The sequence below is a fragment of the Carettochelys insculpta genome, chromosome 2, assembly GCF_033958435.1.
Source record: "Carettochelys insculpta isolate YL-2023 chromosome 2, ASM3395843v1, whole genome shotgun sequence".
NCBI lineage: Eukaryota > Metazoa > Chordata > Testudines > Carettochelyidae > Carettochelys > Carettochelys insculpta.
This window is the reverse complement of record NC_134138.1, coordinates 166,018,891-166,045,938: the sequence shown is the minus strand read 5'-3', so window position 1 is coordinate 166,045,938 and position 27,048 is coordinate 166,018,891. Positions and strand designations below refer to the sequence as shown.

Below are 27,048 nucleotides of genomic sequence, written 5' to 3'. Positions count from 1 at the left end.
ATTCTGAAAAAGATCCTTAGACTATACATTATACATGAACACTGAAAATCAATCACTTCCCCAGATCAAAATTTGAAAAGCCAAGGACAAAATAAAGTTTACAGTGGAATTTCTGACACAGTCTTATCTATTGAGCTTTTAAAAGGTGTCTAACAGCTTTAGGAGCACAAGTACCATTGAAAGTCGGTCGGACTTGTGCTCCTAAATCTATTATGTGCTTCTGGACTTTCCCTCTAAGTCACTGTCATGCCTCCATTAACTAACCTAAAGCTAAACAAAACTAACAATGAAGTTTTGTCGACAGAAGCCTGCAGTCTAGATGTAGCCTAGGAGGCAGCAAGATAATACAGTGGTGCACACATAAGAACACAGGTACAACCACTGGCATTTGAAAAATATCCATGGATATTATTTTGTTGGTCTTAGTTCTTGTAAACAAAAAGCCGATATTGTGGGCTAAATTTAGACCAAGTTTGTCACCTTAGCATATTTAATTTTCTTCCTAACAGACATACTATAATTCTGAAAAGAATCAGTTATTGCTCATCCTGCTGCAGTGTAAACAATATTTAATAAAAACTGACAATCACAAACATCTACAAATGCAATTTAAATACAGATTTACATTACTTCCAAGATACTGTATATCCATGTTCTTTTTGCCCTTTGTTATGGGATTGTTTTTGCCTTTTGAAGACTAGGAGAAACATTTCAAGAGGCACTTTAAATAGGACAGACTTTAAAAATTAAGCCTTTATATTTTATTTTCTGCAATCCTCTCATTGTTTTTGTCTGTGAATATGTAACTTCTTTTAAATTCTACAGTAAGGTCAGAATCCTGGGCCACAACCTATGAAATAACCAGATGAGGGAAGTCAAGGACATTCCACAAGAATCTTTTTTCTTAGTTACCTCCCCAAAATTCATCTCGGGAAAAGGGACAGCAACCCCCGCACCACATGCCGAGACTGGCACGTAAGCTGATTTTTCATCAGCCTGCAAAGCAGGAGCTCAGCTCTGCCCCTACGCTCCCATTCAGCCAGGCACTTTCTCCAGGCCCTGATGCCTGTGGATTAGCAAAAGATCAACTAATGCTACCAACCACCCCCTGAACAGTAAAGCTCTGCATCTTGATTTTTTGTTACTGAAGCTACTTACTACTAATAGGACTACTATTGACTTTGAAAAGTATTATTGGCACTTGGAACATACATAGAAGTCAAAAGGTCACATTTTGGTACTCCACGTTGGAAAGGTTGCTGACCCCTGATCTAGGGGATGGTTTTGCTCCCTGCCTAACTCCTTACTGAGCTAAGGTAATATAGTCCCACACTTGATCTGGAGGAGCTACTTATAAGGATAAGAGAGTTGTTTAGTCTCTATTTCAAGTCAGTCCTTGAAACATTGCTGCATGTGACAATGGCTTTTCAGATGTGGATATCTGTCTGCCAGAAATGGGCTTAAACTAAACAACCCATTAGCAATCGATCAGTAATAACAATAGAGAGCTTCAGCAATATCAAGATGGGCAAAATTCAAACTGGTAACCTGGACTGGAAAGTCAAAATAAGGGATTTTTTTTTGCCACACTATGAATACCCCTTAAGTGATAACAGTTAGAAAACTCATATGCAATCCAGATTTAAGACCCAATCATGCCCTCATTAACTTCAGTAAGCATTAAATCAAAGTCTTTATATTCATTTTCCTTCTGTAATATTTGAACAGCTTCTGCAATCTTTGTATTTCATGCAAATAGTTATGTATAATGTAGTGTAAAGTGATACTTGCACACCAAGCATGGAAGACAGTGCATATCTAATTTGAAAACTTGATTGCACATTTTTCATGGTTTTAGAGAAAGTATCTCACACCTAAATAATATAACAAGAAATATCACTGTCAGTAAAGTCACTTCCAAATACTTTCCTGAGAGTTAGCGTTGTTCCACAAAAAGATGCCGTTGCACTGCCATGCAGGAAATCAGGAGCTGGACGCACACTCTGCTAGCATGGCTATGAACACAAAGGCTGGGTCTACACTTGCCCCCAACTTCGAAGGAGGCATGGTAATCAGGGTGATGGGAGATTACTAATAAAGTGCTGTGGTAAAGAGGCAGCACTTCATTAGGCTAATTCTCCCCTGCAGCAACTTCAAAGTGTCAAACTTCGAAGTGCCAGCATGCATGTAGCTGCAGGCACTTCGAAGTGCCCACGCTACTTCAAAGAGCCTTTACTCCTCAAAATTTTGCCCATAAGTGAATCTTTCAGCTGACACAGTCTGAATAAATTGCTCTGATTAAAGTGCATTTGTTGTTTGCTTATCTGTGGAGGGGAACCAAGAGTGGAGACACCTGCACAGATGGTATTAATGCAAACGTGGCCGAAGTGAAAACAGATGAATGTACCTCAGAAAAGTAGCAGCTTTAGAATATCAGTGAGTCCTTGTATACTACATATGCCATAGTGCATGAAATGCCACTACTTTTCCCAAACATCACTTTTCCAACATGGCTTTTTCTACCTTCTTGAATTTTTTTAACTCAACAGTTAGTTCCCAATACCTGAGATAAAGCCACATTAGTTTTCCATTTTGACGTTTGTTTCTGTTCAGCACTCTACCACAATATGTATCATATTTAAAAATATCTTTTAAACCACTTTCCATTTCTATATCCATAGCAACAGGATCAGTTGCTGCTCTAATTAGTAATTTTTTCTCTATTTCTAGTCGCTGGTTTCTGGGCAGCACAAAACTGCAGTAGATGTCTTGTCTTTCTAAAAGCGCTTCTTCAAATTCTTTTATTACAATATTAGCTCTCTTTTGCCATTGCTCTTCCTTTGCAAGGTAATTTTGGTACAAAGCACCTGCTGCCCCTGACCGCCGCAGAACCTGTTTTTCTTGTTCTAACTTTTCATGTTCTTGTTCTAGAATTCTTCTTTCTTCTACTAATTTGCGACTCTGGGAGATTAGGGCTTCACGATAGCTCAGGCTTCTTTTTTGTTCCCTTTCAAGCTCCAACTCTAAGCGAGCAACTGTGTGACGATTTTCTGTGATTTTGTCACGGTATTTTGATTCAAGATCTCTTCGTACAGATGTTAGTCTTCTGTAATAATCTTTTTTTTCTTTTTCTATCTCTTTCTGGGACTCTCTGGACCAGATCCAACCTGTCATACATAAAACAAATTTCATATGTAAACAAAACATGTTAGCATAATCAAAATTATTTAAGTACTTCATAAAGGGGTTCTGTTGCTGCTTTTAGTAGTAGTTCTTTTGCTTCTACACAGAGGTGAAGTTAATTTCAGTTCAGATGTCCAAAAAACTGAGAAGTTTTATTGTCTGTGTTATACACATCAGACTTTATGATCATAACATTTTCTTCTAGCTTTAAAGTCTATGAATCTACATTTCTAAAATGTACTAATGGCCATACTGGGTCAGACCAGTCGTCCACCTAGTTGAATCTTTTGACAGTGGCTGACGTCACATGCTTCAGAAGGAATGAGCAGAACACAGCAATACACAGAGAGATGTAGCTATTCCCCGTTGTCCACTCCCATCTTCTGGCATTCAAAGGTTTAGGCACACTGAGATCATGGGATTGTTTCCCTGATGATCTTAGCCAATAGTGATTGATGGATCTTTGCTCCATGAATTTATCTGATTCTTTTTTGAGCTAAGATATACCTTTTGTCTTTACAACAGCCCCTGGAAACAAGTTCCATAGACTCACTATGAGTTGGGCAAAGAAATACTTTCTTGTGTTTGTCTTAAATCTGCCTCAGAATAATTTCCTTAGTTAACCTCTGTTTCATGTTACATGAAGAGATAAATAGCACTTGGTATTTACTTTCTCCACATCATTCCTGATTAAATAGACCTCTATGATATCCTCCCAAGTCATCTGGTTTTAAAACTGAACAGTCCAAGTCTTTTCAATCTCTTAACTCAAATGGAAGTTGTTCCATACTCATCACTTTTGTTGCTCTTCTCAGTGCTTTTTCCAGTTCAGATCTCTTTTTGAGACTGGGTGACCATAACAGAATGCAATATTCAAGGTATAGGTGTACCATGGACTTATAAAGTGAAATCATATTTACAGTCTTATTATCTATCCCTTGTCTCATGACTCCTAATACTGTTAGCTTTTTCTCATTGCTGCTACATCCTGAGCAGGTATTTTCAGGTAAAGATCTTGGAGTCATAGTGGATAGTTGAGTGTTAACAGCTAATTTACACCCACATCATAAACTCTGTCTACATCAGCCCCTCCTTTCAGAAGGGGCATGTTAATGAGGGAGTTCACAATATACTAATGAGGCACTTTCATGAATATGCAGCACCTTATTAGCATAATGGCAGCAGTGGCAATTCAAAAGTGCCACTTTCAAATCGCATGCCACCCGTGTAGCCGGGGGCCTTTTTGAAACAACCCTCCCATCTTTGAAAGCCCCTTCTTCCCATTTGTTTTGGGAAGAAGGGGCTTTCAAAGACTGGGGGTTGTTTCAAAAGGCCCCGGCTACACGGGCGGTGCGCAATTCAAAAGCAACACTTTTGAACAGCTGTGGCTGCCATTATGCTAATGAGGTGCTACATATTCACGGTAGTGCCTCATTAGCATCTTTCAAACTCCCTCATTAACATGCCCCTTCCGAAAGGAGGGGGCTCGTGTAGACACAGCCATATTGTCCATATAGCTGAAATTATGTTGTTCAATGTGCAATACTTCAAATTTGTCAACACTAAATTTCATCTGTCATTTTGTTGCCTGTAGGATTACCATATTTCAACTTTCAAAAAAAAGAGGACACCCCTGAGAGGGAGTGTATCTATCTATGTACCTCCTCTGAGAGGAAGTGTATCTTTTTTTCCATATATAAACACATTAACACAATCTGGCCGTGTCTACACTACCCCCAAACTTCGAAATGGCCATGTAAATGGCCATTTCGAAGTTTACTAATGAAGCGCTGAAATACATATTCAGCGCCTCATTAGCATGCGGGCGGCCACAGCACTTCGAAATTGACGCGGCTCGCTGCCGCGCGGCTCGTCCCAACAGGGCTCCTTTTTGAAAGGACCCCGCCTACTTCAAAGTCCCCTTATTGCCATCTGCTCACAGGAATTTGCATGGCCATTTCGAAGTTTGGGGGTAGTGTAGACGTAGCCTCTGAGCTGGTAGATACTGATACACTTCCTCTCAGGGGTGTCCTTTTTTTAATTTTTTTTGAAACCATAGTTGCTCACTCATCCAGTTCTGTCAGATACCTTTGAAACTATTAGCAGTACACTCTACACTTAATTGGTTTAAGTAATTTTGTATAGTCTGTAAATTTTGCCAGTTCAGTCTTTACTCATTTTTCCAAATAATTTATGAATATGTTATACAGCTCTGGTCCCAATACAAATCCCTGGAAAACCCCACTATTTACCTTCACCAAAGTGAAAGCTGACCATTTATTCCTATTCTGTTTCCTATATTTTTAAACCATTACAGATCCATAAGAAGACCTTCCTTTTTAGCCCTAGGATGCTTCACTTTGATTAATTGCTTTTGGTGGGGGCCCTTATTAAAGGCTTCCTGAAAGTCCATCAGCTGGATCACCCTTACTTACACGCTTCTTTATATTCTCAAAAGAATTTTAATAGATTGAGGTGTGACTCCCTTGTTGCTTCTTTCCCACGATATCATATTCATCTACGATCTGATAATTGTGTTCTTTGTTATTCTTCAACCAACTGGTCTGGTATTGAAGTTAGGCTTACAAGCCTGTAATTGCCAGGATACCCTCTAGAATTTTTTTGTTTTATTTTTTAAAAATCAGCCTCACATTAGCTAACTTCAAGTCACAGGGTACAGAGGCTGAATTAAGTAACAGTTTGCATGCCACAGTCAGTTCTGCAGATTTATATTTGAGTGGCATGTAAATACTCTCCTCCAGAAGCTAACTTTTTGGAAATACGCAAGGGGAGAACGATTCACTGTATATAAATTACCAGTTTCTGGAAACGCCACATCAAAGAATGCTGAACTGTATAAAGAATGGATTAAACTTGTCATGAGTGTGCTTTTTGTAAATCAACACTAATTTATAACCAAAAGGAAGCCCCTGTGATTAGGGTTTACAGGACTGCATCAGCCAGAATCCATGTTAGGATTGGAGTGGACTCTGATAAACTTACTAGCATGTGTGTATATGTTCTTTGTTTTCAATACATTTTTCCTGTGATACTTGTAAACTTCAAATTTTCCAAGCTACTTTTATTTTTTGTGGTACCTTATTAAAAATAACAAATTTTTAATACCTGAAATTGCAACAGTCTCTTAATTTGCAATCAGGTGAGTTAAGTCACCTGAGTAACTGTCTATTCATAGGGCTTTTCCATCATGGAGTTATGTATATTTATTGTCTTGAAAGTATAAGAAGCCCTTGAAAAGAAGATGGACAGCTTTTGGGTCTTACAGAGCACTGCTCCATTTCATAGCTACATAAATGTGGTTCTGCCACCTTTGTTCTATTAACTATACAGGTGAACCACAGACTCCTTCATCTAAAGTGAAGTAGGTAGGAACAACATGAACAATGCCCCCCCTTATCAAAAGGATGGATAAAGAACAGTCCTGTAAAAGGCTTAGCTATCAGCCAGACCACTGCAGTCCCTGAATTAAACAAGCATTACTATATAGTACCATAAACATAAATTTCTTTTTAAAGTTTAAAACAAAAACTTACATTCATGGAGAATGCAAACTAATATAGACAGAAGAAAGATAACAGCCAAGGGAGAAGGGAGGGTCGAGAGATAAAACAAACAGTGAGAGTCACTTTATGGGAGAGTGGAAAAGCAATAGTTCCAGCTGAATCAAATATTTATGTTTAACAGAGGAGAGAAAGGTAGTATCTTCTACAATATTTATTTTGGGAAAATATCATGTAGAGGGAAGGAAAGCTTTGAATTTACTGACATTCAATTTGTTTAAAAGACAAAGTTTTATCCAAGCGTTTTACCTTTTTTCAGAACCCTTTTACAATGAATACAGGGATGCTTTCAGTATAAAACACTAAGGTAAATAACTAAATTTTTATAGTTTACACAAAGACACTTTTTATTTTATTTTTTTTTTGCTTTTGTAATTTGGGTGATTTTTTTTTCACAACTGACATTGGCTTAGCTCAAATCAATGTGCTCCATTAAGTCTGATGACATTATTTGCTCAGCTGTGAGCAGTATTTACACATGACAGCCAATTTTTTTACATTCTAATTTGTCATTTTACAGCTTTGTTGTCAGCAATTTCAGCATCACCCATATGAAATTAGTGATAAGTTAGGACAACAGTCTGACAGGCAGGGTCTTTTGCTTTAGTAGCAGATGTGCAGGTTACAACAGCTGCATTCAGCGTAGATGCTTCTATGGGAGATGGCTGAATGCAGGAGAGCAGCAACAGAAGAACGAGATCTGCTGGCTCTAAGCGGCAGCACTGGAGCCAAGGGCCAGAGACCTGAAAGAAAGAGCATCAGGGGCTTATCTGCTGGACAGCTGACCCCCCCTCTGCCACAAAAGGAACCAAAAGAGGGCCAGAGGTGATGCTCCCAGCAGAAGGGCCATGGGAATTCTTGTGCAAAGACCAGGGTTAGTCCCCAGAAAGAAGGGCTCGGGTAGCTGCCCAAAGAACTTGCAGAGCCCAGGTATGCTGAAAACAAAGCTGTGTTTTAATCATTACTTGCATAGGGCTGGGGGTTAGGGAGAGATATGGCTATGCTTTGAGAATTTTGATCATGGACTATTTGCCCTATATTTTGGTGAATAAACTACATTGCTAGATTAGAAGATAAGCTTTTTATGGAGTAACTGGGGACCCCAGAGGGAATCTGGGGTGAGGGGCAATTTACAGGGTGCCCTGATGGTATGAGGAGGTACCTGAGGCAGTCACTTGTTTACAGATATTTTAAACTGTTTTTTCTTCCAAAATATGAAATAAAACCCTCTCGAGTGTATATATGCCTATCTATGTGTATACATCAAATATCTACGGCGTTTGACACCTTGAATATTAACAACATGTTCTGGAAGAAGGATAATAGGGGAAGATTTGATATCACTTAAATTTGTGTATGCGGAGAAACAAGAGGTCTCCTTTTACCTTAACTGTGTATTTGCTACATTTTCACAGTTGTGCAAAATGTTAAGAGTAGAACACAGCAACCTTAACTAACATGAAACAAAGGTGTGTGTGTGTGTGTCTGTGATAATGTAGTGAGTGACTTACTAGTTCCAGTACTTTAAGAGGATAAGAAGGGAATAGACAAAGAACCAGAAGTATATGATGGCAAGCATGACCAACAGGATTTGAAATAAAAGTGTGAGATGCAGAAAGGTCATCGGGTTTAGTGATCACCATGTTTATTGGAAAATGTAACAAGTAAATCCTTCCTCCTTTCTGATTTTACCCATCTCAGTCTCAGAATTCTGCATTTTCTTAAATTGATTTAGAAGGGAAGATGCCACTAACTTTAGGAAGGAAATTTTCAAAGCAGTTATGTACTATAGACTTGTGTACTAGAATAAGTAATATGGTTACACTTAAAAAGTTGATGCTTTTGGGTCAACAAATAATGTAAAAGTGATCCATAAGAATGCTGTCGTCTTCTCAAAGCATATGGACTTTTTTTTTCTTTAAGTTTCAGCAAGTATTGTCATGTTACACTCATAGGTAAAAAAGTTTAAGCTATATATACTCCATGTGCTTGATCTAAATCTTTCATTTGTTTTAAATTATTCTAATTGATGATCATTGGTAGGCAAAGATTCAGAACAGTTAATAAATTTTCTACCTGACTGTTCAGAGATGTAATTAGTAAAAGGTGACCTGCAAAGGTAATCTCCCTCTCAAGGGAATGTGACCTTTTTTGCTTACAGGTGATATACTAAAAAGCCTGCAGGAGGTTTTATTCCCCTTTAGAAACTGGAGAGCTTTTCAACTTTTTTGTACCCTTAGACTATCAGGAGCACCCAGTTTTATAGTGTAGGCTTTAACAATTTCAGGGTGAATGCACAGAATTTTAACAAAACCTTTCTTTAGTCACACTATTAGCCTATGTCTAGATTGCAGGCTTGTCGGGAGCCCAAAGGTCTCCTGAGCCTGTCACTTTGGGAGCATTCTGCCAACATTCCCAATCATCTTTGTTCCATGAGGAAGAAGGGATGTGTCGGTGGGTGGCTGTTTCCTGACATTTGACCCCACATAGGAGGGCCAAATGTTGAAAGAGCCTCACCCAAAAGAACTGCTGGCATGAGATTCACAAATCTGCTGTGCAATTTGCATATCTTTTGCTGACAGATCTCTTCTATCTAGACATAGCCTTAGTTACTGCACTTAAGATGGTGTTAAATAATTTATTTTTAAGAGTCTGGCAAAAGTCACTGTCACTTGCTACGCCTTCCCACTATCATCATTTCACTAGTTCTCCAGTCTTCACAGGAGAGTCTTCCAGCTTTGACAAATCCTGAATTTCTAACATTAAGAATTTGCCTGAGGAATGCAGAGAACTTCAAGGTCTCCTTTGAACATCAAAAAGGCACAAACCCAATATTTTTAGCCTTCTGCAGACTGTTTTTGAATTTCATTTGCAAAGGTTCATCTGAACACATTCCTTCTCTGAAAGATGTTCAGCATATAGTATTCTCTGAGGTCTAGCTACAGAGCATTGCCTCCCTTCTTCAGTGAGTTATCTGAAGCAGTGTCTGATACACCTAACTTTTAAAAATCCTCCAGTAACTTCAAGAGGATGGACTAGATGATCCAGGAAGCCACATCTGATTGCTACACTCTCCAGTCTCAGGCTCATATTACTTCCATTTCCAGGATTTTAAAAATAAATCTTTTCTTTACATGGTAAACACACCCAGAATATATAAATAGTACACATTTTAAAAAACTTTGGTAACATTACTTACAGTAACATAGAAGTCACTACATCATTCATTAAAGCATAGTAATCTCAACAGTAAGATCATTGTTAACAGGAATTTTGGGTCACAGGAAACATTTCTATAACGTGTGCCTAGGGCAGATTAACACTGGGTAAACAAACGGTATTTTGAAATATTTACTGTCTTTATTCTGGTCTATCTGCAGAGCCAAAATACTTATTTTTCAATATGTAGGGAATAATCCTGCATTCCAGGAGCATTGAAAACCACCACTTAGTTGAGCAGTAGAGTACCCAACGAATGCATGATCTGTCCCCAAATGTGAATTATTGTACAGGGCAGAACTCTTATATATCAGGACACTGAAGTTTTCCCACAAAGCAATTTCCTTGATAACTTTTCCAATTGTATTTTTGTGTGTTCTGAAAATACAGAAGATAAATGCAATTCACGCCAGGTAAACAAGTTTTACAGTCAAACTCCATGGACAGGTAGAGGATTATGTAGGTGTCTGCCACAATGGGGCTCACTATCTGACTCAGGTTTCTAGACACAGTCCTCCTAAGCACACATCCTTTCTCTGACAAGTTAGACTGTGCAAGTTACATCCTGCTCTCAAGTCTGAGACTCATCATGGGCTATGGAATATTTATATCTGATTTTACTTTCTCCCAGTAGGGTTAATCACAAAATTCTCTCCTCCTGCTTCTAAGGTGCTGAAATGACCCATCTCCCCCACACAAATCTGGCTAGGAAGAATGGCTGCATTTGGCTTCTGCTGGATTGTGGAAATGCGAATCCAATCTGCTAGTCAGAAGAGGAGTTGCTAGAGCAATGCAATGCTACATGAACCTGTTTATCCAGAGAACTCAGCAGACAGTTCTGGCGCATGCACACACAAACAGCAACATACTGTATTTTCACTAGAGTGCTGGGGCTGATCAGAACAATCCGATTATTAAAAACACTACTTACGAAATGCAGCCAATCCCAGCATTGGAACCAACAAAGCGTAATTCCATTTGTTTCCATCACCACCATTGTCCCTTGGATTAGGTTGGATATTCCAGTTTGGAGGATCATTTAAATTATTCATGGAGACACCTTTAGAGTCATAGAAGAAAAAAATCACGTCAGCTATACCTGTTTTATATTTAACCTAAAACAGTGTGTTTTGGCTAAAGTGCTCAGGAATCTCAGTTCAGTTTGGCTACAGCTACACTGCAGCCCTCTTTCGAAATAAGATATTTCAAAATATCTTATGTCAAAAGAACACAGTTGTACAAAAAACGTATTTTGAAATAGCACCTAGCTATTTCAAAATAGGATTTCTGGACACAGCAATATTTTGATATAGTGCCATTGGAGCCCATTATGGCTTATTTTGAAAAAGCGCAATTCTGTGTCTTCCAGCAATTTTGAAATAGGTGTTATTCCACTGCATTGTATAGAATTAGCAAGGGGGGTGGGGTGGGACAGAAGTTCACCACCATGTTTTTTCAGAGCTATGTCTGCCTGTGGAGATTGTCAATATTAGTTGTATTTCTTTAACACCTAGGACCCCTAGTCCTGGACTCCACTATGTTAGGTGCTATACTACCACAACAAAATGATCATCTCTGTCCCAAAGCCCATACAATCTAAAATTAATTGTCAATATGTTTACTGAGAACTGGATGCCAATGTCCATATTTGATAAAAAGATATGCAGCTACCCACCTCAACTCCTGCATATTACACAAATATGAGTTATACTCTCTCAGATGCCAAAGTAAGTACTCTTTAAAGTAAAAAAAAAGGAAACAGAGCTTCAGGGGCTTTGAAATGTGTTTTACAAAGTGTTTACAACATAACTCAATTACCAAATAGATGTTCATATTATTATATCAGAAAGCGAATATTCTTCATGTTGTAGGATTGCTTTATAATGTGAGGGATTTTTAGAAGCAAATTTCTAGTTTTTTTCAAAAGTTGTAGAATATATTTTTCTGACACTCGGGACCTCTAAGAGGCCATACTCAAAACAAGGATACCTAAAATATTCTACATTTCCTTAAAATGGAAAGTAAACTTGTCTGAATGCATTGGCACAAGCCAACTTTTAAATACCAGCAATGTTTTGTTGGCTACGTCTACACTAGACAAAAACTTCTAAATGGCCATGCAAATGGCCATTTCGAAGTTTACTAATGAAGCGCTGAAATACATATTCAGCGTCTCATTAGCATGCAGGCAGCCGTGGCACTTTGAAATTGACATGGCTCGCCGCCGCATGGCTCGTCCAGACGGGGCTCCTTTTCGAAAGGACCCCACCTACTTCTAAGTCCCCTTATTCCTATGAGCAGATGGGAACAAGGGGACTTCGAAGTAGGTGGGGTCCTTTCGAAAAGGAGACCCGTCTGGATGAGACACGCGGCAGCGAGGCGCGTAAATTTCAAAGTGCCGCGGCCACCCGCATGCTAATGAAGCACTGAATATGCATTTCAGCGCTTCATTAGTAAACTTCGAAATGGCCATTTGCGTGGCCATTTCGGAGTTTGGGGCTAGTGTAGACGTAGCCAGAGACATAAGTACACTGTGGATTTATCCCGCAATAGGATACAAGCGAGGGGCAAGCCGGCAGTAGAGCGCTGCGGGGACACCCGCCTATGATTATACCTGCGTTCGCCAGGAGGCGCGTTTTCACCCAGCCCAACCGGACTCCCCAGAGGGTGCGCTACAGCGGCCTGGAAAGGAGCGGGGCTCCCCTGCGGGGCAGCAGGGTCCCCTGAGACTCGCGCCGCCAGCGGCCCTAGCTAAATACAGGGCCAATGCCGGCCCCGCGCGCGCGCAGCCCGCCAGAGAAGAGCAATCCCTGGACCCCCAGCCTCACCCAGAGCCGCGCGCGCCGGGGGCGGTACCTGAAAACTCGGCAGCGGCTCCGCGCGAGCGCCTTGCGTAGTACGAGAAGACTCACTCCACGAGCCCACCTGGCAGCAACCGCCGCTGTCACTTACCTGCCAGCAGGCCCAGCCCCACCTTACCGGACTAACCCATTGCAACGGGAGGGGGGAAAAGGGAACAACAGCCGCCTTTACCCACCCCCTGTGCTGTGATCGAGCGTCACGAGACGTTCAGAGCCTAGCCTCACGTCACACTTTCCTCCTCCTCCACCCCTCCCTCAGTTGGTCTCTCCCGGAGGCTCGCGCTGGTAACGACGCGGCCAACCTCGCCCCCGCGCATGCGTAGGGAGTTGGTGCCTCTGCAGAGAGGGCGAAATGGCGGCGTCAGCTGGTGCGGTTTCGAGGGGCCTCGCGAAACGGTTGGTCCGACCTCCGACGGCAGCGGTGAGTGCGCCCCGCAGGCAGGCAGGCAGGCAGGCGGGCGGGATTCGGATCGGCGTCTCCTGAGGCGGGAGCCGCTCGGCAGGCGAGTTGGCCGCTCCGGTGTGTGTCTAAGCCCCTCGCCCGGTGGTCCCCTCTGCGGCTCCCAAATCCTGCGGGTAAAAGGCCGCAGGCTCGGCCCTTCCACTCACCCTCCCGGCCCCGGGCTGGTGCAGTGCCTCGTCCTGAGCTAGACCAGCACTGAGCTCTGAGCTGGGGGTTTTCAAGTACTGACTCCCTCCCGCCCCCCGCCAGGGGGCCTGAAGCGAGAGCGGCCGGCCGAGCCTCCTGCTGAGACGGCGTTATCCTCTACCCACCCCCGCGTTCGCCCCCGGCTGAAGAGCCCCAAAGAAGAGCAAAACGCAGGGGAGGGGAGGAAAGCGAGGAGCGGCGGGTGAGGTGATTTTCTCAAGGTCACCCCGCCGGTGGGTGTCAGAGCCGCACATAGAACCCAGCCTTAGCAGCCCCGTGTAGCGTCTTGTCCACTGGCCCCTCCCGTCTCCCCAGAGCCCCCTTTGGCCTTTGCCTTGAGCAAGTTGTTAATTCAGATCCTTCCAGGTATTGATTTTGATGTGTGTGTGTGGGGGGGGGTGATGATGTGAGATCCCTTGGGGATTAGGTGTTCCATCAGCTGCAGGAGTTTAGAGAAGAAAGGTTTGTTTGTTTGTGGTGTGTGTGTCTGTGTTTTGAACATTCTTTAAAAAGTGAGCAAAATACAGCAGACATGGTGTGTTAGCTGATGATGAGCCGACCTACTCCGGGTCCCGTGGGTGCGCGTGGGGTGTGATACAGCGGGGGGAGTCGGGTGGCCCGGGACCAACCACCCCACCTTTATAGCAGCCTGATATAGTGTAGCAGCAATATGTGATTCAGTGTATCCACTTTAAAACCTAGGTTTCCACAGTATTATGAGTACCAGGAACAATAACACTCCGATTGTGAACACCACAATGCCCTGTGGCTGTTCTAAGTCCCAATAATTCTCTATACAGACCCAGCTAGACCAGCTAGTGGTATTTACCAATAGTGATTTATTCGTAACTACAATTACTTAACACTATATATATATATATATATATATATATATATATATATATATATATTAATTACATGTGACTTACCAATAACATCCAATGCTCCCACATCTCACCAATAACTACGTTACAGCGGCCCTTCAAGTCAGAGATACGGCTTGGTTGGGACCTTTCGTGGTGGTGACGTCCGGGTGATCAGGCCGGGGTCTGCTGTCTGGACTGGAAGTTGCTAGCCTCCGCCTTGTGTCCAGGAGCCCACACCCTTATTCCTGCTAAATCACCTTTTATACTGTTTCTTACTTGGGGGTTCGATACCTGGCCAATTAAAGCGTTTGTTACCTAATTTGGGCTTTCTATCCTCCCGGCCTGTTAGAACATGTTACAAGATTTCCTCTGTCCTTGGTCTTTTTCTGAACCTCCCCTGAGACCCTCTGATGTTGTACAACCAAGATGTTCTCTTTGCGGGGGCTTCCAGCTACTAGCCCCAGCTGTTCTCTTTGGGGGCTTACTATCTGCTTGTCAGGATGTTCTCTTTGGGGACTCTCCAACTACTTGTCAACTTTCTGATTTCTTTCTCCTGGCCTGACTTCAGACCTTCCCGCCACTGTATGATAGCATTCCAAGATGGAGTGTATGGTCATTCTGCCTTGTGAGTGAGGCCTGGCCACCAGGTGCTCGTGCTCCCACATTAGCAAAAAGATTTTCAAAGGAAATGCCTGTATCCTACAGCGCATCAATGTGGCCTGGCTCTTTTAAGTAGCCTGGTATTTTATAAAACACAAAGGCAGTGTGTATGAGGTTTTATTGGGATGGATATCTTGTCAAGAAATGATAGTATTCTAGAGACAAGTATTTGGTCATTACATACATCAAAGTGTTTGAAGTAGGGTTGTTAATAATTTAAAGTATTTTGTGATTGGTTTATGAGTGAATAAAGGGAGGAATTATCTGAGACCAGATAATGTGCATCCCAACTCCCCATAACCTATATTTGATTCTTTTTTCCCTTTTTTTCTTTTCTCTTCTCCATCCTTAGTGCTCTAGTTCATATCTTATTTTCACTCCATTGTCACATCGAAATTAACAAAGGCTGGTTAACTAGTCCTTTCATTGTCACTTAAAAGAAGAGTGAATGAAGCACAAACTTTTCTGATGAGTGGACTGCCCCCGCTTCTAGTTTATTACAGTAGTAGCTAGGGGATTGATACCCCATTATATACTAGGCACAGTAACAAAGTGAGGTACAATTCTGGCCAAAACAGATGAAAAAAAACAAGGGTGGGGATGGCGGGAGTGTTGAGGCACTGAGTAAGATGACTTGTCTAAGGTCTCCTAGATCTGTGCCCTGGGCACAGGACTGTGGTGTGTCTCTACTAGTCCTCTTAGGAAAGAGTTTTGGTGGCAAATAGCTTCACCTAACTTCAGGCCCTTACACAGGGATTTTTTTTTTTTTTTTTAAACCTGGACAGTGGCGCCCCCCCCCCCCCCACACACACACAGTCGGCCCTGCCCTTCTCCCCTACCCCTGGCTCTCTGACTCTGGAATACCAGTTTTCAAAAAAAAATATATATATATATAGTAAACCCCTGACTTAGACTATTGCAACTTGTGCATTTCTTGCAATAATGGAAGTGGAAATCAACTACTACTGCTTTGCTGCTGCCTGGTTTCCAGCTCCCTGCCGCTCATGGGAGCCAGGAAACAGATTGGTGCTGCTGCTGCATCTGGCTTCTATGAGCAGCAGGGAGCCCAGAGCCAGGTGCAGCTGCTGGGAGCCAGGAACACAAGGGCCTGGGCTGTCACCTGGATTCCAATGCCTGCTGTTTGTGGGCACCGGGAAGCTGACCAGCACTGCTGTGCCTGGCTCCCTGCCGCACTTGGTTCCTGACTCCCACTAGCAGTGGGGAGTCTGCAGCTGGGCACAGCAATGCTGATTAGTTTCCCGGCTCCCCAAAGCTGCAGGGATCTGGAACCAGGCAGCAGGGTGAAGACATCCACGCAGTGTGCAGCGGCAGTTAGTAAAGCAAATAGGATGTTAGGATTTATTAAAAAAGGGGTAGATAATAAGACAAAAGATATCATACTTCCCCTATATAAAACTATGGTACACCCACATCTTGAGTACTGTGTGCAGATGTGGTCTCCTCACTTCAAAAAAGATATATTGGCATTAGAAAAGGTACAGAAAAGGGCGACTAAGATGATTAGGGGTTTGGAACGGGTCCCATATGGGGAGAGGCTAGAGAGACTGGGACTTTTCAGTCTGGAAAAGAGGTGATTTGAGGGGCGATATGATAGAGGTATATAAAATCATGAATGGTGTGGAGAAAGTGAACATAGAAAAATTATTTACCTTTTCCCATAATACAAGAACTAGGGGACACCAAATGAAATTGATGGGTAGTAGGTTCAAAACTAATAAAAGGAAATTTTTCTTCACACAGCGCACAGTCAACCTGTGGAACTCCTTGCCCGAGGAGGCTGTGAAGGCCAGGACTCTTATTAGGGTTTAAAAAAGAGCTTGATAAATATTTGCAGGTTAGGTCCATAAATGGCTATTAGCCAGGGATAAAGTATGGTGCCCTAGCCTTCAGTACAAGGGCAGGAGATGGATGGCAGGAGATAAATCACTTCATCATTGTTTTCTGTTCTCCTTCTCTGGGGCACCTGGCATTGGCCACTGTCGGCAGACGGGATACTGGGCTGGATGGACCTTTGGTCTGACCCAGTATGGCCATTCTTATGTTCTTATGCTGCTACACCAGCCGACTGGCACACGGAACCACCACCATCTTCTCTGTGGCTGCTGAGCCCCTCTGCCACTTGCAGCACTGGCCCAGGGGAGCCCAAAAGTGGCAGGGCATCCCACTCTCTGGGCTAGCTCTTTGCCCCTCCCACATCCCAACTTACACAAAATTTTACTTACACATAGTTGTCCAGGAACGCAACCTGTGTGTAAGTCAGGGCTTTACTGTGCAATACAGTGAATTATAAAGTAATGCACAGATACTCAACAATCCAGTAATAGTACTGCACTGCGGAGTGGTTGGTTTCTTGAAACCTTTAGGTGTGTACAGGTAAAGTTTTGTATAGAGTAGGTTGCCTGATCACATAATATTATGAGCAGCACATGGTGTACATCCGGATAATTCAAAATACACCTAATGCTAAAATTATACTGAATATAATTTAGTCTCTACTGATTCAGAAGGCATTTCAGAATCTTGCTGTCAGAGGTTTGTCATTAGCACAATTATCATATTGAAGATTGTGGGATATTGAAGTTGTGGGAGATTGGGCTGAGCCTGTAATGATTCTGACACTCTGAGGAAGCTGCTTTTTTGAACAAATCCCTGATTTTAGCTTGCTTACTTGTCTTCTGCTTCTGTTGCATAAAAGTAGGGTGCAGAATATTCAACTGCAAAACGTTCTGGGCAGCATTTTATTCCCAGTTACTAGATTGCAGATTTGTATTGGAAGATATAAGAAATGTCAGTTCACTGAGCTTTATGGTTAATTGAATGATGTATAACATAGCTTTTAGTGTAGTGGGGCCATTTTTGCGTATGGATATAGGCTTAATTACAGTTAGCTTTGCAGTTTTCTTATTGCCATCAAGACTTTTACAATCACTCCAAAATTAATATTAAAAAGAACTAATAGATACTGTTAAGAAATATAGAAAATGAGCCAGTGGTTTGAATGTATTGATTTTTAAAACTTTTGTATGAAAGAGTGAAATAAATAGGAAGCAAATGTGTTTTCATGTAATGCTACATAATTTTTTTTCTACCGAATTTTATGTTACTTCTAAAGAAGTAGAAAAAAGAGACTTGTAAGTTATTCCCCCTACCATTCTGCCTGGCTGCGGAGGAGGGAGAAAAAGGGCAAGGGGGAAGTTGTTAAAACAGATTGTAAGATACAATAGGGTCTCAACACTCACAAGTGCCGCATTACAAATTCAGTTATTTGCGAGTAGCCTTGCTTCTCCTGGGGCTGGCAGCACCGGCAGCTTCCCCGGGGCTTTCCTGGAACCCTGGGTCGGGAGTGCTGGCAGCCGCCACTTCCCTGGAGCTCTGAGGTATGCCCCCATTTGCGAAACTCAACGTTTTCCTGGGTTCTGAACACAGAACCCTCGCCGACGCTGAGACCTTACTGTAAGTATCCGGTATGAAAGCCAGTGAAACAAGTATCCGACAAGTATCAGAGAGGTAGCCGTGTTAATCTGTAGCTTCGAGAACATCTGATGAAGCAAGTCTTTGCTCACAAAAGCTTATGCTCTAAAATATCTGTTAGTCTATAAGGTGCCACAAGACTTACTGTTGTTCTCGGAGAGAGATGCGGGTTAGTTCGTTAAATTTGTGTGGGTTTTTTTGTGCATCCAATGAATATGAAGTGAGCTATTCTGATGAGATCTCCATCTGTGTTCTGTAGCCTTCTGTGCAGCATATTTCTTTAAAAAGTCTCCCAGAGAATATACTGCACAAATGCTTCTGCATATATTTTGCTTCATAAGTCAGAGGAACCACCATCAGCTGTTCTGATGAACAGGAAAATGTTGAAAATCTGCAGTTCATTTTGTTAGCCTGTTTTTTGAGCCTTCTAATTCAGAGAAAACGTTATGAATGTTGACAAACTATACACATGGTCCCCACAGTGGTTAGGATTTTATAAAAGTAATTTGCAAATAGTTTGAAAATCTGCCTACTTTTGGAAATGCAAACTAAATGGTGCAGTAATGACAAGGAGTCCTGTGGCACTTTAAAGACTGAGAGCAGGTCTACACTTATCGGGAGATTGTTTTTGTGGCAATCAGTCCCCTAGGGTTCGGTTTAGCAGGTCGTGCAAAGACCTACAAAATCAACTGAAGATTGTGCTCTTATTGTGTCTGGTACTCAGCTGGAATGAGACTTATAAAGGGAATTAACAGTAGATTTTCTACCTTGGCAACTTGATCTGCGTCAGCTCCATCTACACTACTTATGTAGCTGGAGTTGTGTACCTTTGGTAGATATTTTCCTCTAGCCCTGCCTTAACGTGTTTATTTGGGCGTAAGCTTTCATGGCCAAAGACCCGTTTTGTCAGATGCATGGAGTAGAAATTACGGAGGCAGGCATAAATATACTAACACATGAAAAGAAGAGAGTTATCCAAGTAATACACAGACTAACATGGCTACCCCTCAGTTACTTGTCTAAGGGCTTGTCTACATTTGTGCCCTTTGAAGTTGGGGGCAGGCCTAGACCCAGCCTAAATGTTGCAGTGTAAGGTAATTGCAGTATAATTAACTTAAAATGTAAGCCTGGTCTGCACTACAGAGTTAGGTAGATGTCAAGACAGCTTACATCAATTTAACTGTGTAAGCATATATGCTAAGAATTTTGCTCCTGACATCCTAACTTGCCTGCTACTCTGCCTTAATAACTCCACCGCCATGAAAGGCTTAGAGTAAATGTCTGTGTGGTTAGGTTGATGCAGTGCCAATGCAGACACTGTGTTTGCATTGACTGTTGCTGGCTTTCGGAGGTCATTCCACAATGACTTTAATTAGTGCAAATAATCTTGTGAGCACACATACCCTGTACAAGTGTAGATAAACACAGGCAATACAACTAGTGTGATGGCTGTATGGTGACATAAGTTAGGTTGACTTATTTTGTATTGTAGAATGTGCTTAGTTACTTTGTCATGTAGCCAAGTGTTCCTGTAAAATAAGGATATTAAACTTTTGAAAACTGCACAGAATTAAAAAATTTCTTGAACATCAGGATTCAGATGGTCTCCGGGTTGCCTTATGGTTCCATATTGCATATTACCATACATTGTCAGCTAAGACCTTGATTCTGAGTCAGAAGCATGTGTTAGGATGTCCTGTCGGTACAGTTCATTGATTGATTTAAAATCTGTAAAGGAAGGAAAATAGGTCAGATAATTTCCACCTCTGTTTTAAGGCATTAATGCCTTTTACAATTGTTGGAATCTTCAAAAATATTTGCAGGTCATCTTTAGTAAAAGAGCAAAAAAATTCAACTGCTTGGAATTGTTTGGTTGCCAAATGAGAGTTTTCCTGCTGTGCAGTAAAGCTGTTCCATCAATCGTGCCAAGCAATAAACAAGGTAAAGTTATGTTATCTTAGCAAACAAAAGTACACAATAAAATATAATGGAATACTGCAATATAACAATATACATCCTGAACTAGGTTTTGGAGCCAAGCACACTGTTGCTGTATGCATTTTACGCCACCTAGTTTTGTCACCCAAAACTGTCTTTTGGTGACAAAACAGTAAGAGTGTTCACACTGTAATGAAACTTTTGTACACTGGGGGGATGGGACACCTAGTGTCGGTGACAAACTTCCAGCCCTGTGAGAGAAGTTTTCTTTCTTTTCTCCATATTCTTCTCATATTCTGGGACCGGTACGATGACGACAATACTGGAAATATTGTACAGTGTGTCCTGTTTGCAGTGTATCCTAGTATTTTTTCCAAATGAGAGAGTGGTTTCTATTCTTAAAATCTGTGCTAATAGACAGTGACTAGTGGGGTAATTATTATAATGACTAATTGAGTAGCTCTTTTTTTCGTTGGTGATCAGGATGCAAATTCTTCCTTTAGGCTTCCATTGGAAATGAGTTTTATCTCCCTACATTTTGTAATGGAATCTAGTCTATATTATAAAACATTTCCATCAGTGTTGTTAGCTTGCTTTCACTTCTAGTCGGTCCAGTCTTATTTCAAGAAATTAGGTGTTGTGCTAGTCTTTTTTTCTTTGGTGTAGTAAAGATCAGTTTAATTATTTCATTTTTCCAACTCTAAATCATTGCATCTGATAGTGAAGGGGCTAGAAAAAACTTCTGATCTGGTTCGTTAACCTGTAGCTAGTTAATGATACCAAACAAGTGCAGTGACTAATAGGAGAGTTCCAAAGTTCATCTGAACAAACATCCTTTTCTGAATGCCTTTTCATGGCCATGACACTTATTTAATAATATTTATGATCCTTACCTCTGGTATCAGTACCTCTTGTGTGGGGTGCAAGTTACAGTGGCATGGGAGCATTCTTATAGTTCAGGTTACATCATGATATCAATTTAAAGATCAACCATTTAAATGGTTTTGTAATGTCAGTCCAAATCTCTGTTGCATTTTATTTCCCTCTAGTCTAAATACTCTAGTGTACATCGTAGAATGGTTGTCTTCCTTTGTGTGCATGTCTTCTCACATATGTATCGTTATACTGTAAAAGGACATACCTGTGATTGGTTTTTTTTTTTTTAAGGGGGGGAAAAAAAAGTCTGAAAAATCCTCGTATTACCCCAGGTTTAAAAACAATTGTTTGGTAGAATGTATGCAACTTGGTCTTGTTTTAGCTGGTTAGTGTTTTAGTAGGGCTCAACGCAGAAGTTGTAACAGTTTGTGTGTTTTTGGCTGTGCTGTTCAGAAATTACTCGATTTTTAAAATGGTTAGTAGATTTCTTCTCTGTCACAACTTGTGTTTTGAAACAAGTAGGACAAATTACCCTAAAATTATGACACCAAGATTTACGATCAGAAGTAAATTATATTTGTTTCATGCATTCTATAACTAGAAATTCTGGGAATCTAGCTCATAAAACATTTCTATAGTGGAGCATATTACATAATTTGAAACATGTGTCCACAGTGGCCAGCAGCTTGCCAGGCTCTTGCACGTAACTTTCATTTCACTGTTTATGGGAAGAAGAATGCATCTGCTAAAGTTTCTGATTCGGTAAGTTCATATTTATTTGTGAGACAGTCTTCTTTTCAAGTTGTTCAAAGTATATTTTTAATGATTCTGAAATTTAGAAGGAGAGAATAGACCTGGATTATCAGAGTTCTGATTTCATGTATCTGTTGTTGAAGAAAATTTCATTGGGGGGTAGTGACTTGTTAAAATGGATCATACATTGAAAAGAACCAATATAAATGATTTAGTCACATTAAGTTTGTGAAATAGGTTAAATCAGTATGTACACAGGTTCAGAAACTTGCTATATATCCTTCTATACATTACTTTTTTTTAAAAGTACATTATGTAGTTAAACTGATACCCTGCTTGGGAGAGATTCAACTTATGATCTTAATGCAGTAATATTTCTCCACAGATTTCTACACAATATCCAGTAGTGGACCATGAATTTGATGCTGTTGTTGTTGGTGCTGGTGGGGCAGGTTTGCGGGCTGCATTTGGGTTGTCAGAGGCTGGTTTTAATACAGCATGTGTTACAAAACTGTTCCCTACCAGATCCCATACAGTAGCTGCACAGGTAAGAATTTAAATACAATTAATTTGACATTAAAAGTACTGATATTTTTAAAGCACAGATTTAATGTAAGGAGCATTATGATACATAAGTTGACTGAATTTCACTATTTTTTACGATTACTAAAAATGGAGGTCAGGATCTAAATAAAACAGTAGAAAAAATGTATGTTTGACTCATAACCTATGTCTCTCACTATTTTGTGTTAACATGCCACCTCATTTCATGATTTCAGTTGTTTAAGTATATACAGGGGTGTAATTCATCTTGGTATGCAATTTTTTGCCTCCAAAAGGAATGAGATGTTAACTATTGTGAAGTTAATAATGGTAATTTTTACTGTATAAATGAGAGATGAGATGAGTAAGGAATCTTACCGAATTATTGAAAAAGACATGCTTACAGAGTTATTCAGGTTTTTATGCTGTATAAGTGGCACAGCACATAAATTTAACTTTTTGTCAATTTCCCCTCACTGTGGCTCTTTGCAGAGCCACTGGGAAAGTTGAGGACCCTGCACCAGCTGGGGATCAAGCAGCAAGACAGCCTGAGTCCCAGCTGGCATGGGGTTTATCAATTCCTCCCAGCAACTGTGAGGGTGAAATGCTGACCCTGCAGGACCCCATTTGCATTGGGAGGCAGCGGAAAGCAGGAGCCTGTTAGAGCTGGGATGTGGTTTAAATGCTGCATCCTGGCTCTAATGTGCTGGTGGGTGGGGGAGTCTGCTTTCAGTGATTACTTGTTTCCTCAACATTCCTAGCATGGTGTTGATCAGATTTTGAAAAAGTGTCTGTGCTCACTGTCTGAGAGGGTGTATTCTGTGGTGAATTTGAAACATTAATGCATTTGATCCTGCTTTAACTCATTGTGTGCACTACTATGTTGCAAAACTCCCTGGTAAGACTGTAACCATAATAAATGTAAGTAAATGTGATGTTTATGAGCAATCAATTCAGCTGAAAAAGGTGAGTGTGCCATGTTACTGAAAAGGTTGAGCCATTGTCCTAAATACTGTTTAACAGTGTGTTTTAATGGGATTGAGGAAAGAAGGGTCTTAAGAGATTGTGTATTTCAAATATCACTTTGGGGAAATACATTTTTCATTTTCAGGGAGGGATCAATGCTGCTTTGGGAAACATGGAAGAAGATAACTGGAGATGGCACTTCTATGATACGGTGAAAGGATCTGACTGGCTGGGAGACCAGGATGCCATTCATTACATGACTGAGGAAGCACCTGCTGCAGTTGTAGAGGTGAAATTATTTATATTGAATTATCATCTGCAACACAAATCAGTATCCAAGGGGACATTTTAACAATACAGAGATTAGACTGGAGTAGTAATAAACTTTGTATAAAGAGAAACTACTTCCTTTGCTGCCTTCCTGAGGGTGGATTGTAGGCTTTAGTGTTACAAAGCAGTCATAACCTAACTTGCTTATTTTGGATGTCAACAGCTATATCTCTAATACTTGGTTTGGGCTCAACAGCTGGAAAACTATGGAATGCCATTTAGCAGAACAGAAGAAGGAAAGATCTATCAGCGTGCTTTTGGTGGACAAAGCCTCCAGTTTGGGAAAGGGGGACAGGCTCATCGATGTTGTTGTGTTGCAGACAGGACAGGACATTCACTGTTGCATACCTTGTACGGCAGGGTAAGAGACCTTTATTTTAAATAATGGGTACTGTAGGCATTTAAAAATTGTTTGAATTAATACTGTTGTTACTTTTGGGCTGTACTATATGATATTTTTAGAGTCAGCAGGAAATCCAGGAGAATTCCTAATCTCTTCTTTCCTGGCTTGCCTCTGCTTGATGTCAGCATGACAAACAGAAGAAACCTGAAGAGTAGAGTAGGGTCTCAAGATTCACAAATGTCTGCAAATTCAATTATTGGCGAGTGCCAGCAGCCGCCACTCCCCCTGGGGCCTCAGGTGTGAATGCTGGCATCCACAACTTCCCCCTGAGTGAGCTCTGCTAATTTTGTGGCCAGAGGAAGCTACTGTTTCTTTATTTTGCTGCTGTGCCGTGACACATCCCCACCTACTTCTCCCTACACACACAATCACCAACACGAGATAATCTCAAGATGAGTTCATGTGTATCTTTTTTCGTGGACCAAGGAAAAGCAAAGTGGCAGGCCACCTTTACTGGGAAGTAGCCAGTAAGACTAGCATCCACCTTCACAGCAAGAAGAATGGAAAACTGAGGGGGTAAGCGTGGCTTTGGCAATGCAGAAATGAGCAATAATGGGTCCAGTGTATTTTCCTGTGCAAGGCCATAAAGATGGATAGATATCCGGTGTACCATTAAGAGCTAGTAAGTGACCCTTAGACCTAATTGCAATAATGATTTAACAGCCCATGTCCATTTACAGAGCTGTAGCTAATTATCTTCTGAATCTTGAATGAGGCCTGTATGTGGAACCATAATGCAGATAAATAGTATGGGGGCTGAAGAGATGGGACTCCTGCTTCTAGGTGTTCTCTGGATCTTCCAGAGACTTAGGGAGCACCAGTGGCCCACTTACCCACCTACTGGCACTCTCATCTTCTAAACACCCTCTTTTAGTGTTTGCAGTATAAAGTGAGTGTTCCCTGTGTGATAAATTGAGGGGTAATAAGCTAGCACATGGGACAGGAACTGAAACAGATAATCTGCAAAAAGAGAGGCTCGCCATATACCAGTTGTTGTCAGACACACAACTGAAGAACGTAATTTTCCTTGTCTATCTTAATTGTACCTATGCCCATGATAGGTACAACATATTCAGACAAACTTCATGTGATACTGTTCTCCTTTGAATGCTTTGATAAATGAGAACAACCTCTCCAATCTAAAAGTTCTGTGTATTCTAACACGCTGTCATTCAAAAAGAGCCACAAAACTTTCTGCATGCAGGTTTGTTTGGAAAATAGTTTCCCCAAGAACTGAGTCTGACTTTAACTAAGCACTTTCATGTTCCTTAACTGTTAAAAAATGTTTTTTTTTTTCTAGTCCCTAAGATATGATACCAGCTACTTCGCTGAGTATTTTGCCTTGGATCTCCTGATGGAAAATGGAGAATGTCATGGGGTCATTGCACTTAATATAGAAGATGGATCAATACATCGTTTCAGAGCAAAGAACACTGTTATTGCCACAGGGTAATGTAATATAAAATCATGTTAAAGGAGATTTTCCTTTATGATGTGAGGTAGCATAATCTAAAAGCTAAAGGAGAGGATAGTGTTGTCTGTAGACCAGGGTTTGAATTCAAATTATGCTGTTGGCACGCTCACCTAGGACAATACTTCTTGCTTCATATTTCTCCATTTCCTCATTTGTAAAAGGGGAATAACACTACTTCTAGTTAAAACACTTTTTACCTTCTGTGTGGAAAAACAGCATACTTGCTCTTTAATTACTCTGTTTAGTTTAGTTCCATACTTTTAATATTGATTGAAGTATTAATTTTAAGGTTGAGTGGAATAATTCACTACTGTGAGATTAGCTTTAAGTTCCAAAACAATATAGCAGCGTCTCAAGATTCGTGAACTTAATGTTCGCAGATTAAATTAGTCACGAGCAGCTGAGTGACCGCTTCCACCAGTACTCCGGGGCACAGAGCGCTGGCAGCTGCTGCTTCCCCTGGGGCCCCAGGCAGGGACAGCAAGTATGGGGTAGGTTGCCATATTCACAAAATGCAACATTCGTGAGGGTTCTCAACATGGAACCCTCATGGATGTTGAAATTCTACTGTACTATGAAGCCAAAGATTGTAGGTTAAATTATGTGGGCTGTGGAGTAAAGGATAATCTGTAAAATATTTTAATTGTTAATTGTACTTTTCTTCTTTTACTTAAAATGCTAGCAGTAAATCGGCAGTGACAATCTGTAGGGCTTATTTGAGCTGTCCTCCTCCAGTAAATTAGATTATTCTTGTTTTGAAGTAACGTGCAGCACTGTGTGTCAAAATAGATTCGGAAAATGGATTTACTGCTGGGTAATTTAGTGCTTTAATAAAAAAAAAAAAAAAAAATTTTGGTGGTCCGTGTTATTTTGGTGCCAACGGTTGTTAACCTAATTTTGGGGTAAACTGATCCCCTCTGCTCTGTCTTGTTTAGATGGTCCTCCATTATGTTGCTTCCAGGTTAGTCTTTAATCTTGGTAGGTTTAGATCAGCAACTTTAGCATAAATAGAATAATTCTGAATTTATGCACAGAAGCATACTTCTGGTTTGTTGCATAATATGATTGCCTTAAATTAGGAAAAGTGAATTGTGTTTTTTCAGCGATACTAAGCATTCTCCATCTCACTGAAATCAATAGTAGCTTTGGAAACTCAGGAACTTTGGAAAATTAGACTCTTGTTTTTAATCTAAAAATGAATTTAGGTGCCAGAATATAAGTGTTTCAGTTTGGAAATTTTGTGTTAAACTTTTT

At 40.9% G+C, this 27,048-nt stretch overlaps 2 protein-coding genes across 3 annotated transcripts in view; one reads left to right on the top strand and one right to left on the bottom strand.

Annotated features, from left to right (window-relative positions):
• Positions 1–552: 552 nt before the first annotated feature.
• On the bottom strand, positions 553–13,000 carry CCDC127 (coiled-coil domain containing 127). Its single transcript, XM_074987997.1, has 3 exons — positions 12,840–13,000; positions 10,915–11,043; positions 553–3,167 (listed from the first exon to the last, which is right to left on the bottom strand). Exons 2-3 carry the CDS (start codon positions 11,033–11,035, stop codon positions 2,497–2,499), a joined length of 792 nt encoding a protein of 263 aa, XP_074844098.1. The 5' UTR covers positions 11,036–11,043; positions 12,840–13,000; the 3' UTR covers positions 553–2,496.
• Positions 13,001–13,112: 112 nt separating this feature from the next.
• SDHA (succinate dehydrogenase complex flavoprotein subunit A) overlaps positions 13,113–27,048 on the top strand; it is a 30,186-nt gene continuing 16,250 nt past the window's right edge. Inside the window, exons 1-6 of one of the 2 annotated variants that reach the window (XM_074987995.1) lie at positions 13,113–13,265; positions 22,001–22,087; positions 22,464–22,625; positions 23,733–23,876; positions 24,114–24,278; positions 25,621–25,769. In XM_074987995.1, coding sequence (XP_074844096.1) covers positions 13,197–13,265; positions 22,001–22,087; positions 22,464–22,625; positions 23,733–23,876; positions 24,114–24,278; positions 25,621–25,769 — 776 coding nt within the window. In that variant the 5' untranslated portion in view covers positions 13,113–13,196. The remainder of the gene's footprint in view (positions 13,266–22,000; positions 22,088–22,463; positions 22,626–23,732; positions 23,877–24,113; positions 24,279–25,620; positions 25,770–27,048) is intronic. The other variant, XM_074987996.1, reaches the window with a different exon arrangement.

Bases quoted from the DNA above. Each gene is read 5' to 3' on its own strand.
- CCDC127 (XM_074987997.1), bottom strand. From the start codon at position 11,035: ATGAATAATTTAAATGATCCTCCAAACTGGAATATCCAACCTAATCCA. The intron at 3,168-10,914 runs GTAAGTAGTGTT...TATGTATGACAG, and splicing joins GCTGGGATTGGCTGCATTTC to GTTGGATCTGGTCCAGAGAG.